Genomic DNA, 14,410 nt, shown 5'->3' on the forward strand with positions numbered 1-14,410 from the left:
ACTGGGTCCTTGAACTGCCAACCTTTTGGTTAGTAGTCAAGCACAAACAATTTGCATTACCCAGGAAAGAGAAAATCCTCCAGAAAGAAGCAGTGTGCAATCCCTAGGGGTGGGGGGCGAAAAGGAATGTCTGCCAGGTCTTGGTGGGGATGCAATGCTGGGCAGAGGAAAGGGTATCTTTAGCATGACAAAAGGTTATCAAGGGTGGTCGAAGGGGATGGGAGTTTGGTGGTGGTCAAGGGAAGGAGGTCTCTCTCTGAGGAGGTAAGACCAGAAGAAGGAGAAAGAGCCCTCCATGAAAAGAGACAGGGGACAGTACAGACAAAGGCAATATATTCCTGCCGAAGAGCTGGTAAGAAAATAGGAGAGGAGACATAAGTGTCAGAGACCTTGAGCCTTCTGGCTGCTGCTGCCTCAACTCTAGGGAACGGGAATCAATCCATCCAGTTGGTGGGACTCTTGACTAGATTCCTTGAATCAAAGGTCATTAGACTTGAGTTCTGTGCCTCTACCAAGGACTCAGAGACAAGCCCATACAGACTTGGAACTACTTTCTCTGGAGCCAGTGCACAGATGGAAACAATAATTACACCAGCTATAATGTATAAACTTATTCTATGTGCCAGGTGCTTAATATTTAAGATGTATCAGTCAAGATTCAAGTGGAGGAAATAGATGTTACTTGCAGTAGTCAGCATTTGCTTCAGTAAAAAAAAAAAACCTGAACATCTCAGTGGCTTACAACCATGCATATTTCTTCCTCATGAGTCTGTGGGTTGACTGTGGCTGTGCTGGGCTCAGCTCAACTCCACATGCCTTACCATTCTGGTACCCAGGCTAAAGGTACAGTACCCAGCTGGGATATGCTATTCTTATGAAGAGGACAGAAATGCAAGAGTCTCTGACCAACTCACATCTCACGGACCAAAGCATATGCCACGAGCAAGCCAAAGTCCATGAAGAGTTGTTACGGATTAAATTGTGTCCCCAAAAAATACATGTTGTAAAATCTGTCTTGGAAGAAGTACAGCCAGAATGCTCCTTAGAAGCAAGGATGGCAAGACTTCGTCTCACATACTTTGGACATGTTATCAGGAGGGACCAGTCCTGGAGAAGGACATTATGCTTGGTAGAGGGTCAGCAAAAAAGAGGAAGACCCTCAACAAGATGGACTGACACCTTGGCTGCAACAATGGATTCAAGCATAACAATGATCATGAGGATGGTGCAGGACCAAGCAGTGTTTTGTTCTATTGTACACAGAATCACTATGAGTTGGAACCAGCTCATCAGCACCTAACAAAAACATGCCTGTGGTTATAATCCCATTTGGGAATGCATTTTCTTTGTATGTTAATGAGGCAAGATTAGCGTAGGTTGTGTTTTGAGTCAATCTCTTACAAATATAAAAGCAATAGATTGAGGAAGCAGAGATGAGGGAAGAGAGATTCCAAGCTAGATGGAGATTTTCAAGGAGCCAGGAAACAGAAGTTGAAAAGACTAGGACTTTCCCCCAGAGATGACAGAGAAAGACTTCCTTTAGAGCCAATATCCTGAATACAGACTTCTAGCCTCCTAAATTGTCAGAAAATAAATTTCTGTTTGTTATAGCCACCCACGTGTGGTATTTCTGTTATAGCAGCACTAGATAATTAAGATAGGAGTGGATATACAGTCTTCCCCCAGGATATACTTCCTACTAGAGGGAAGGAGCAAATTGTGGGAAACAATAGTTCAATCTACCACATCACTGTATTTTCAGCACCAAGAGATTTATTCCATGGAATTGAGTGTTCATAAAACTGTCAGAAGTACTTAGAGAAGTAGGATCTAGACTGGTCTAAATCCTGCTGTGCTGTTGGAGAATGGCAGATGGAAAGGACATTGAAATAGATGCCAAGTGTCAATTCACTCGTATGCAAAAACATACGATCTCAGAAATTCCTGGAAGAACTCTGTAAAGTCGGGATGAATCTCCTTAAACAGCTGATGGCTAGTAATGCAGGAAGGGCTCACCTGTGTCTCCTTTTCTTTCACAGGTCTGACCATGCATTGGCTGCAGAAACTCCAGGGCCTTTGCAAACGATGGGGCACTCATATGTTCAACCATGCTCTTCATATTCATGCCAGGCAACTGACCCCACTGCAATGGGGCAACCAGGAACTGCCTGCCAAGTTTAACTTTGCTAGCAATGTGATGGATCACTGGGCTGACATGGAAAAGGTAACAGGGAGGGATGGAGAAGAGGGACAGAGCTGGACAATTTGGCTGAGTTCATTAGTTCATCTATTCATTCAAAAACCATTTATTGAGCACTTATTATGTGCCAGGCACTGTGACAGGCACAGGGCTGGGATGGGGGGGCATAGCTATGAACAAGATGCCTGTCTTCCATGGAGGTCCCATGGAGTGGGAGAGGAAGAGCATGGGCTTGGCAGAAAGACGCCCCTCGGAGGCTGGTGCAGGGCACAGCAATCTAGTGACTCTTGGGCATCTGACATGATTTGCCTACACACATTCCACGTGCTCTGTTTGACCCCCCAGGACCTGTAGGGAAGGTGGATTTGGATTTAATAAGAAGAAATCCACACTGACCAAAGATGGAGTCAGTCTTCTCAGGAGGTTATGTGTCCCTGCCATTAGGGGTGTGCAAGTAGGAGGACCACTAGGCAGGGATTATAAAAAGGGCTCAAACAGCAGACATTCGCAAAAGAGTGTGATGCAGAAATTTCTAAGGTTTCTTTCCAGCCCTGGGCTTCCAGAATTCTACCCCATGCACTACTGATACACTATTGCCTTCAGCTGAAGTCCCGTGGGCCTTTCTGAGGACGGAAGGACTCATTCTGGCTAGGGTATAAGACGGGGTAGATCTAGCAGCACAGATTTAAAAGAATGGTGCTCAAAGGTAGGGTCATGTTAGCATGAAGCACCAACATGAGGCACAATCTTAGTGCAAGATTGCAAATGACAGGTCTGTAGGCTGAAGGTGGTCCACGGTGAATGATACTCATAAAAAAAATTAAAAATAAAAATAAATCAGTCAACATTTTAAAATTGAACACTTTCAGATAAAATTTTTTTATTTCTGGCTTTTCTTTAAAAATTATACCTCCTTAGAGTAATGGAGAAACCCCTTACCATCATGACTCAGAAGAAATGATTGAATAAACTTGCTACATGAACCATAAAAAACTTCTGCATTGGCAAACTACACCATAAGCAAAGCCAAAAAACTAAACGACAATCTGAGAAAAAATATTCAACTCATATCACTGTAAAAGAGCGAATATCCCTAATACAGAAAGAGCATCTAGGAATCAAAACTAAAAAGACACAACCCAACATAAAAATGGGCAAAGTACATGAACAGACAGTCCACAGAAAAGTAAATTCAAATAGTTCTTAAACATAAGAAAAATGACTCAACTTCCTAATAACAGTAATGCAAATTAAACTTCACTGAAATAATGTTTTGCCTATCATGTTAGTCAAAATATAAAAGTTTGACAACACATTATGTTAGCAAGGCTGTGAGGAAATAGACCCCTTCCTACATTATAGGTAAAGTGGAAAATGGTACAACTCCTATGGAGAAGAATTTTGAAGTAGCCAACAAAATTACTAACACATTTACTCTTTCACTTTGCACTGTTGTTCTCTGTGATTGAGAAACCTCCAAAGGATACCCAAGACTCTTCCAGGGGATCTGTGAAATCAAAACTATTTTCAGAATAAAAATAAGATGACATTTGCTTTTTTCACTCTCATTCTCTCATAAATGTGCAATGGTATTTTCCAAAAGCTACACAATGTGTGAAATCATAACAGAGTAAAGGCAAAGGCAGACAAAAGAATTCAACTGTCTTCTATTAAGGAAGACATTAACGAGATTCGCAAAAATGTAAAACAATGCCACTCTTCTCAGTATTTTTTAGTTTGTTTGTTTTGGGTAGCGCAGTGGTTAAGAACTTGGCAGCTAACCAAAAGGTTGGCAGTTCAAATCCACAGCCACTCCTCGGAAACCATATGAGACAGTTCTACTCTGTCCTACAGGGTCGCTATGAGTTGGAATCGACTCGATGGCAATGGGTTTTTTGTTTACGGGTTTTGAAAAGTATAGTTAATTTTTATAAAAATATGTTATTTATTGTGGAGTCCCTGGGTGGTGCAAATGGTTAAGCGCTAACTTACTAACTAAAAGGTTGGTAGTTCAAATCCACCCAGAGGCACCTTGGAAGAAAGAGCTGGCAATCTACTTTTGAAAGGTCACAGCCATTGAAAACCCTATGGAACGCAGTTCTACTCTGAAACACATGGGGTTTCCATGAGTTGGAATTGGCTCAACAGCAACTGGTTTGGGTTTTTTTAATAATGAGCATTTTTTAAAAGCCTACATTTTAAAAATTTCTCAGTTTTGGTTTTTAATATGGTAAATATTGATAAATATAACCCATACACATAAAAGAGCTTTAGGGTTTTTAATAATTTTTAAGAGTGTAAAGCGATCTTGAGACCAAAAATCTTTAAAAGCACTGACTTGGCAATCCCAAGTTTGGGGATTTACCCTACCTGATTGTGTACCCAGTAAAAAAAAAAAAAAAAGCAACTCTTAGGACAGAGTAGAACTGTCTCATTGGGTTTCTAAGGCTGTGATCTTCACAGAAGCAGACTGCTACATCTTTCTCCCACAGAGCAGCTGGTAGGTTCAAACCACTGATCTTTGGGTTAGCAGCTGAGTGCTTTGTCACTGTGCCACCAGGGCTCCTTGATTGTGTACCAGCCCTCCAGAATCTGCAGGCCTTCTCTTTCTTCAGGCTGGCCAGCGACCCCCAGGTCCAGCCCTATGGTGGGTCAGTGGTGATGGGGATGAAGTGAAGTGGAACTTCAGGGACCTGAGTGAGCTCAGCCAGCGGGCAGCAAATGTCCTCTCGGGGCCCAGTGGCCTACAGCGTGGGGATCGTGTGGCAGTGGTGCTACCCCGAGTGCCTGAGTGGTGGCTGGTGATCCTGGGCTGCATTCGAGCAGGTTGGTAATTGTTCACCAGGGTGGGGGATACTGTCTCTTTTGTAGAGGGAACTGAGCACAAGAAAATACGACAACCTCTCCCCAAGAAGCCCCCTCCATAGGGCATGCTGGCTCTCCTCAGACAAAGATACCACCCTTCTTTCATTTAGTTAAGCAAACTGTGCCACCACCCATCCATCAGTTTGTTGTACTGTGGTGGATTACATGCCGCTATGATGCTGGAAGCTATGCCACTGGCATTTCAAACATCAGCAGGGTCACCCATGGGGACAGAGCTTCCAAATTAAGACAGAGTAAGAAGCAAAGCCTACAATCTACTTCTGAAAATTAGCCAATGAAAACCCTGAGGATCACAATAGAATATTGTCCATTATAGTGCTGGAAGATGAGCCCCCTAGGTTGTAAGGCTCTCAAAACACACAGTGGTTACACTAATGGACTCAAGCATATCAACAATCCTGAAGATGGTGCAGGACAGGGCAACGTTTTGTTCTGTTATATATAAGGTCGCCATGAGGTGGAGCCAACTCGACAGCAACTAACAACAACAACACGCCAAAAAATGGCCGGGGTTTCCACCTGCCGACCTTTGGTTAGCAGCCAAGAGCTTATCCATTGTGCCACCAAGGATCCTAAGCACTATAAACCAAAAGCCAAAACCAAACTTGTTGCCGTAAAGTTGATTCCGACTCATAGCGACCCTATAGGACAGAGGAGAACTGTCCCATAGGGTTTCCAAGGAGTGGCTGGTGTATTCAAACTGCCGACCTTTTGGTCAGCAGCCGAACTCTTAACCACTGTGTCACCAGGGCTCCAAGTACTATACTAGAGATTGTTAATACAAGATGAACAAAACATGGTCCATGTACTCATAGAACTTACAGATCTTTGGAGAAAAACCAAAAGCCTAACCAGTTCTTTTCAGTTGATTCCAACTTAGGTGACCCTATGTATTGCAGAGTAGAAAACTTGATTCCAAATTAGGTGAACCCATGTGTTGCAGAGTAGAAGTCTGAGGTTTTTGGGGATAGTCATTAAACTGTTACTTGCACAAATAATTATTTAATTAAAATTTTAACAAGTTGCATGAGAACGCTTTAAGAACCTATAAAACATAGGTTGGCAAACTATGACCTGCAAGCCAAATCTGGCCTACAACCTTTTTTTACAAATAAAGTTTTATTGGAACACATCCATCCCCATTTGTTTCCATATCGTGTATGGCTGCTTTAACACTACAACAGCGGAGTTGAGTAGTTGCAACAGATACCTTCTGGCCCACAAAGCCTATTACTATCTGGCCCTTTTCAGAAAAAGTTTGCCAACCCTGTTATAAAAGGCCACATGAACTAACTAATCCGAGGGAGTCATGGACATCTTGAGAAAGTGATATTTGAACTGAGATTTCAAGGATAAGTAAGATTTAGCAAGAAGAGGAGGCAAAGAGGAGTGATTCCAAGCAGGGGCAACAGTGTATGTGAAGACAGAGGGGAGGGGGAGCTTGAAAACTATGTTAAGAACCTGAAAGGATGTTCATGTGCCTGGAGTCCAGGTAACAAGGAAAAAGTAGTCCAAGTGAGCCTGGAAAATGGCAAGTGCTAAACAGGTAGAGCCTTGTGGGCCATGGTAAAGAGCTGGCCCTTTTCTGGTGAGGAATGGGAGGACATTGATGGATTGAGTGGCATGATCAAATTCTGTTTATAAAATGTCACTCAGTATGCTACATAGAGAATGGGATGAAGGAAGACAAGAGTGGGAGAGGGGAACCCAGATAGGAGGAGGCATGCTGATGGCTTCAACTTGAATAGGATGGTGGAGATGAAGACAAGTGGATGCATTTAAGAGACAATTAGGGGGAAACTGATAATAGGGATTTGTGATGAATGGCACATGGCAGTGGAAGAAGGCCAGGGAGATAGAAAATTTACAGATGCTTGGGCAACGGGGAAAGTGTTGCTGTCTTTCACTGAACTAGGGAACACAGGCAGAGAGGTGGGTTGGGTGTGTCAGGGAAAGATGACAAGTTCAGTTTGGCAACTGCTGTGTTGGAGGTTCCGTATAATGTTCAGGAAGAGATGAGAAGTAAGAATTTTGATATAAGGGCACAAATCCAAGATGGAGAGGGAAATTTGAGAGTCATCCTGGGTTCGAATCCTTCTCTGATCCTTCGTTCCTTCATTGTTGGTACTCCTGACTGGAATACTCCTTAAAACCAAGAATGGTGAGACTTCATCTTGCTTACTTTGGACATGTTATCAGGCAAAACCAATTGCTAGAGAAGGACATCATGTTTGGCAAAGCAGAGGGTCAGCAAAAATGAGGGAAACTCTCATTGAGATGGGTTGACACAATAGTCTCAACAATGGGCTCAAACATTGGTCATCACTATCCCAACTTCCTCTCACCCATTTGCTCACTGCTGGCTATTTACATCAGGCCTTTCTAGAGAAGAAGACAACCCATCCCTCCTTTTAGATCTCCCTACACCATTTGTCTTCTCCAGGCCTCGTCTTCATGCCCGCGACTATCCAGATGACAGCCAAAGACATTCTCTACAGGCTGCAAGTGTCTAAGGCCAGGGCCATTGTGGCTGGTGATGAAGTAGCTGAGGCAGTGGACACAGTGGCACCGGACTGCCCTGCTCTGAAAACTAAGCTATTGGTGTCTGAGAAAAGGCGGGATGGGTGGCTGGACTTCAAGACACTATTGCAGTGAGTATCTGAATATCAGCCTGGGCTTTCCCCAAAAGTGGAAACTGAAGCGAACACTTTTGTGAAGACGCTTTATTTGAGTGGCCCAGGGAGCAGAGGGGAGGGACTGGGGAGCACGCAGCAAGGAAGATGAAAAACCCAATACAAGGGTTTGCTATCGAGTCACTGCAAGTGGGACTTGATCCCATAGGGGCCTTATGAGGAGCATATAGAGTGCTTCTCAGGATTTCCCATAAAGGCTGACAAGCACGGACCCATCAGCACCTAATCCCATGGTTAAGGCATCTCCAAATGGTGTTAACTACCCTACACTTGTGGCTGTGCATGCAAGCTGCAGAGCGGGCACAGAGTCCCATGCCGTGGTGGCAGCAGAGCAACCCCTGGGCAGAAAGTGAATCACTCAAGGTGCACACTTGAAACAACATGCTGTCAGCACCAAGAGGGTTGAAACCTGCCCAGAACTGTTCACTGCAACCATGGCTGGAATCAGAGATGAAGCCAAGAGCGTATGCAGTGAAATAAGAGATGGTTTCTAGACTCCTCTTCCCATCATCTATATCCCTAAGCTGGTCTTCTCAAAGACAGAGGACTCTGTGTCGTTGCAACAGTCTATAGCAGGACTGGCTGGAAGAATGAATTTCTTTGTCACATGCCTAATATCCCTCCATCAGAGACACATACCTTAGGAAACTCCTATGGAGAATGTAAGCTTTTCCTTTCTAATGGCATGGTCTTTAAGATAACGCCAGAGAAGTAAACTTAGCATGAGGCCATCATTGAGAGACACAAAATCAGGACACTGGAGGAGATATCCTAGAGACAGAGGTGTGGATCCCTGAAGGGAACAGAAGAGGGTGCCAAGGGAATATTGGGAGAACACTGTTGATTCAACACCTATGCACCTGGCATCATGCTAAGCTCTTTACAGGCTCTTAACAACCATTCAATCACAATATACACTGAGTTCTTCCTAAGCAAGTTGCTCTTTGCATTTGTGTTAGAGTTAACCTTCATGATAACTCTCCGAGACAGGTGTTGTTTGGTCCCATTACACAGATTTGGAAATCGAGTCTCAAAGAAGTTCAATAATGAGTTCAATGTTACATAGTCAACAAAATAACAAACCTGAGTTGTTTTCAAACCCAAGTCTGACGACTCAGAATCCCATGATCTTAACCACTCATAACCCTCACTCTGAAGATTTGCCTTGTCAGCATTCGGGAAGGTGGGGAAAAATGGGCCACCATGGGATCTGGAGTCCAGGCCAGATCTGAGCAGGTGGCAGTCTGTGTGTCTGTCAGAGAGGCATCCAGTGCTCATCGCTGTGTGGAGACAGGAAGCCAAGAAGCAGCTGCCATCTACTTCACCAGTGGGACCAGCGGCTCTCCCAAGATGGCAGAACACTCCCATTCAAGCCTGGGCTTCAAGGCCAAGATAGATGCTAGGTAAGAGCCCTTTCTCTCTACAGAGAATTGACTAGGCCTTGAGACTTCTCTGAGCTCAAACCCAATCCTCCATCTCGTGCCTCTGAGAAAGAAAGTTGAGGAGAGAGGAGAAAGGGGACATTGCTTAACACTGGGGACACTTCTGTTTTCAGATGAGAAGCACTTAAGATGACTTGGGGTCTCAAAACCTCTTCAGTGCTTTGAGCCATGTGCCTACAAAGGTTAATAATTAGCACAAGGCTTATATGCATTTTTCCCATCTGGATCTTAATCTTGTCCTCTGGGTGGCTGATAATTTGCTTCGATGCTACCCACATTCCAAGAGGGTATTTTTGTCAGGAGCAAATCACTTTCCAATTGGATGTATTAGATGAACTGAGATCTCATAACTTCCAGATCTCAGAAAATTCAGAATTTTCTTCCACTGCTACATCAGCTCCATCTGTGGAATCAGAACCTACCATGCCATGGTCTTCCTGCAATAATAACATGAGATCTTCAGGGTCTGTGTCAATTGGTCCTGCCTGCCATTTTAATCTTACTATTAGAATTGGGAAAATATTTTTAGTGCAAAAAAGACTTTAGAAATGTAAATTTCCCAACTATGAGCCTGTGGCACAAGCAAATTACATTGTTTAATAAAAATTATTTAATAGAAGAGCTGTAGCAGAATAGGGAACCCCTGAGTGGCACAAATGGTTGAGGTCTTAGATACTAACCTAAAGGTTGGTGGTTCGAATTCACCCAGAGGCACCTTAGAAGAAAGGCCTGGTGATCAACTTCCAAAAGGCCACAGCCATTGAAAAGCCTATGAGTTAGAATCGACTCCAAGGCAACTGGGTTTTGTTTTTGTTTTGTTTTTTTTTTTTTGTAGTAGAATGCAGTTTTTAAAAGATGAGTGATGGATCGTGTAAGTAAGATATTAAGTTCTCTAATTTTATTTTTATAAGTCCCCTCAAAATTGTTCTTAAAGAGCTGAAAGTATTATTCATCTTCAGGAAAGGACACCTACTATGGTGACTTCAGCCACAAGGAAGTTCTTCACGTTTAGCCTAAATTCTTTTTGCTGTAACACAGACCTAATCTCTTTTATTCTTCTCTGAAGAGAGAAAGGAAACACGTTTCACTCCTATGCAAGAACCTCAATTGTGCTCAGGCAATTCATGATGCTTTGAGAAAAAGGAACCAAAGAACTACTCAGCAGAACTTATACTTGGCAAAGCCCCTGTGAGCATGTTTAGTGAGATGCTTTTCAGCTAGTAAACATTTCCTGGGCAGTCACCACATACCAGGAACTGTAAAAAGTTCTGGGGATAAGATATGTATGAGACGCAATTATCTGTTAACTTATGTGAGCTAGGATCATAGCTTCTGAACACCCCTCTTGATCTAGGATGTATGGATAGAACAATTATCCTTCCCCCTGCCCCTTACACTTACACACACTCCTAAAAACATACACAAATACATTCAGGTAATGTACACCCATGCATGTGCACGCCTACCTACCCCTACCCACACACACACACACATACACACACACACACACACTCATACTCTCCCTACCCCAGCATGAATTTACATATATGTACTTATGTTTCCTCTATGTTCTCAGCACATGGAAAGACCTGCAAGTTTCTGATGTAACATGGAACGTAACAGACACAGCTTGGATCGTGAACTTAATTTGCTCATTAATGGAACCTTGGGCAACAGGAGCATGCATCTTTATCCATCAATTGCCAAAGTTTGATCCAGTGGTCATTCTAAAGGTAACAGAGGATCCAATCTGCATTAGTTGGTCAGAGTGAAGCTAATGTTTATATCCTCCAATTGACTGCAGTTTATTTCAACTCATCTAATTTTTAGTAAAGGAAAAGGAACCTGGTGGTTCAGTGGTTACGTGCCCAGCTGCTAACCAAAAGGTTGGTGGTTCAAACCCACCAGCTGCTCACGGGAGAAAGATGTGGCAGTCTGCTCCTGTAAAGATTATAGCACATTGTCTATTGAACCCTATTTGTGATGGAGGGTTGGGCCATTGCCATTCTGGGTCCTCTAGACCTCTGTGTCAGCTGCCCTCTACCCACCTAGATTTCTGTTTGGTTGGCAACAGAGGATGTCATCACATTCTCAGAGATTAGACATGGCCTGGCTTCTTTCAAGACACTCTCTTCAAAAGAGTCTGTCATTCTCTCTTTTAAACACATTCTTACTCATCTCCTTCCAAAAAAGATTTGAAGTAGCTTTTTTTAAGTGCCACAAATAGAAAAAAAACATGAAAACAGGTGCAAAACTATAAAGCCCATTAGAGAAACATAGGTGGGAGGTATGGGGGGAAAAGACCAGGAGAAGCACAGCAAATAAGTAGGCAGTTTCACACTGAGTTTCCTGTAAGGCAAGGCAATAAGGAAAGTGGGATGATTTCCCTACTGTATGCCAGTTCATAAAGGGCACTTGGAGGAAATAATCATATGATGCTTAAATGTTCATCATTTTTTCTAGACCGTTTTGCCTATACCACTCTTTGTAATAAAGTCTAAGCATGGGTTGAAGGTGCTGTTAAACAATGGTTAAGAGTGCAGGCTGTAAATGCTGCTTTCTCTACTTGCTGGCTGCGTGACCTTGGTCAACTTACTTAACCCTCTGAATTACAGTTTTTCCCACTGTAAAATGGGGATCGTAACATACACTGCATGAGGTTATAGTGAGAAGTAAATGAGATAGTATGGGGCCTGTCAACTATTCAGTACTAACAATTTTTAGCAGCATTTTCTTGGAAATGTCTGTAAGTGCTTTTAACTTTTCAAATTTCTTCTGAATTATCTCCCAAGAATATTTTCTGGTAAATAGGGCTAGAACTAATCTGTCTGTTGCAAAGCTGGTCTATTATAAAGGGGCTTAACTAAAGTAATACAGCTGATTAGGGACAGAATCAGTGGCTGATCTTCCCTTGGTGGCTGGGGGCTTTATGTAATCCTAGGGGTGTTTTTATTGGGGGGGGGTCGTTAAAAGGGCAGGGATGGAATAGACAGCCAACATTTGACAAGATTGCTCCAAATAATTAGTCCTGGGTCTTTTCTCTATAATGACAGGTGGTCATCCCTCTGTCATTTTTTAGCTTGGGGAGACATGAGAATGTGGGGGCTCGTGTGGCCAGAGAGAGGCACAGCAAAGAAGCTAGCATTTAAATCCAGACTTCCACAATGCGATAGCATATGTTTTAACCATTGTGCCATACCAGTGAGTTTGGCATCTGCTTGAAGATCAGTGTCTCAGTTGGCTCTCTTCCTCCAGGTGCTGTCCAGGTACCCAATCAACATCATGGCAGGAGCTCCCGTCGTTTACCAGATGTTGCTACAACAGGACCTTTCCAGGTGATGGGAACTTAGGGGCTGGTAAGACTCTCTAGATCTAGTGGCCTATCCTCCTGTCCCCCTACCCCAACACATACACCTACTAGATGCTCATCTCTCTGACTCTCTGAGCATGGGTGGCCTCATGAAGCCAACCTCATTGTCAAAACACCCAGAACCTAGCCGGGGCAGAGTCTGGTACCAGAAGGCTCACGGGCAACACTTCTTTCTCTTCCTTTCTTCAGTTACAAGTTCCCACACCTACAGTACTGCTACAGTGGAGGGGACACTCTTCTTCCAGACACTCTGGAGAAATGGAGGGCCCAGACGGGACTGGACATTCGAGAATTCTATGGCCAGACAGAAACGGTATCTGCTACCAGCTAAACCATGGCTCGGGTGGACATGATGGGCTTCAAAAGGCTCTCTGATAATAAAAAGATTGTTGTTGCTGTTAGTTGCCATCAAGTTGGCTCCAACTCCTCATGGTGACCCTATGTATAACAGAACAAAATCTTGCCTGGACCTGCCTCCACCTTCATGATGGTTGGTATGTTTGGGTCCATTGTTGCAGCAATTGTGTCCTATTCTGAGTGACTTCTGACCTAGGGGGCTCATCGTCAGCACTATATCAGACAAAGTTCTGTTGTGATCCATAGGGTTTTCATTGGCTGATTTCAGAAGTCAATTGCCAGGCCTTTCTTCCTAATCTGTCTTAGTCTAAAAACTCCACTGAAACCTGTCCACTATAGGTGACCCTACTGGTATTTGAAGTATCCGTGGTATAGCTTCCAGCACCATAGCAGCACACAAGCCACCACAGTATGACAAACTGACAGACGGGTTGTGGAATAAAAAGATTATTGGCTTATTCATTAAATACTTATTGAGCATTAGCCATGGGCCAGGCACCAGGTATTAGAAATTCAGTAGAGAACAAAACAGGCAAAGCTCCTGCTCTCATGGAGATTAAATTCCAGTGGGAGTGGGAGGGAGACAGTAAACTAATTAATATATGACATGGCAGGTGGTAAAAAGCGCTGCAGAGAAACATAAAGCAGGTCATGGGGCAAGATGGGGTCAGCGGTTGGTATTTCAGATATGGTGGTCAGGAAAAGCCTCTATGATGGGGTGACATTTTAGCAGAGATCTGAGTTTATCAAATGTGACAGGCACTATGCTAAGCTGCTGAGGCTGAAGTGAGGGATGGGGAGAAAAATCCACTTAGCCCACCTTACATCCTGAGATATCTTCCTGAAACTCTTGGGGTCCCATGAACACAATATGGGTTCACACTGTTCAAAACTATGCTACCTCTCTCAAGACAACCTGAGGAATACTTTCCCCCGACTCTTTCCTCTTCCCAGTGTCTCTTACTTGCGGCCCTCAATACTTCTCGTCTCTTCCTTTCTACCCTTTCACCCTGTATCCTTCTGTGGCTAATGGTTCCCCCTGGCGGAACTCCTGAAGAGGCCTGATGGCAGCACTATGATGTGGAATGGTCAGGGAGAGCTTTGCAAATGTAGGTTAAGAAAATGTCGCTGGGACGAGCATACCTTGGCAAGGGCTCCCAATGATTCAGAAAAGGCCATGTTCAGGGCATCCACTTTTGGACACCAGCATCTCAATGAAGGGTTCACTTCAGGATTCAAGAATGACTGGACTTACTATGAGAGGTAAGTTAAGAACCATCTGTCAGGCTTCATAGACCTTAACAAAAAAAAAAAAAAAAGTTGCCATACAATCTAGTATGATACAAGAAAAGAACATTGGGGCGTGAATTTCTACTCTGTAAGACATGAGGTTGCCATGAGTTGACAGCAACAGGTTTGGTTTAATGGTGTTGTTAAAAAAAAAAAAAAAAGTTGCCATGGA

At 43.5% G+C, this 14,410-nt stretch overlaps 1 protein-coding gene across 1 annotated transcript in view; it reads left to right on the forward strand.

Annotated features, from left to right (window-relative positions):
- Nucleotides 1–2,047: 2,047 nt before the first annotated feature.
- LOC101343241 (acyl-coenzyme A synthetase ACSM2A, mitochondrial) overlaps nucleotides 2,048–14,410 on the forward strand; it is a 27,764-nt gene continuing 15,401 nt past the window's right edge. Inside the window, exons 1-7 of the mRNA XM_004373447.1 lie at nucleotides 2,048–2,224; nucleotides 4,816–5,026; nucleotides 7,530–7,737; nucleotides 9,039–9,182; nucleotides 10,798–10,954; nucleotides 12,477–12,556; nucleotides 12,781–12,904. Coding sequence (XP_004373504.1) covers nucleotides 2,048–2,224; nucleotides 4,816–5,026; nucleotides 7,530–7,737; nucleotides 9,039–9,182; nucleotides 10,798–10,954; nucleotides 12,477–12,556; nucleotides 12,781–12,904 — 1,101 coding nt within the window. The remainder of the gene's footprint in view (nucleotides 2,225–4,815; nucleotides 5,027–7,529; nucleotides 7,738–9,038; nucleotides 9,183–10,797; nucleotides 10,955–12,476; nucleotides 12,557–12,780; nucleotides 12,905–14,410) is intronic.

The sequence above is a fragment of the Trichechus manatus genome, unplaced genomic scaffold, assembly GCF_000243295.1.
Source record: "Trichechus manatus latirostris isolate Lorelei unplaced genomic scaffold, TriManLat1.0 scaffold00024, whole genome shotgun sequence".
In the NCBI taxonomy this organism is placed as follows: domain Eukaryota; kingdom Metazoa; phylum Chordata; class Mammalia; order Sirenia; family Trichechidae; genus Trichechus; species Trichechus manatus.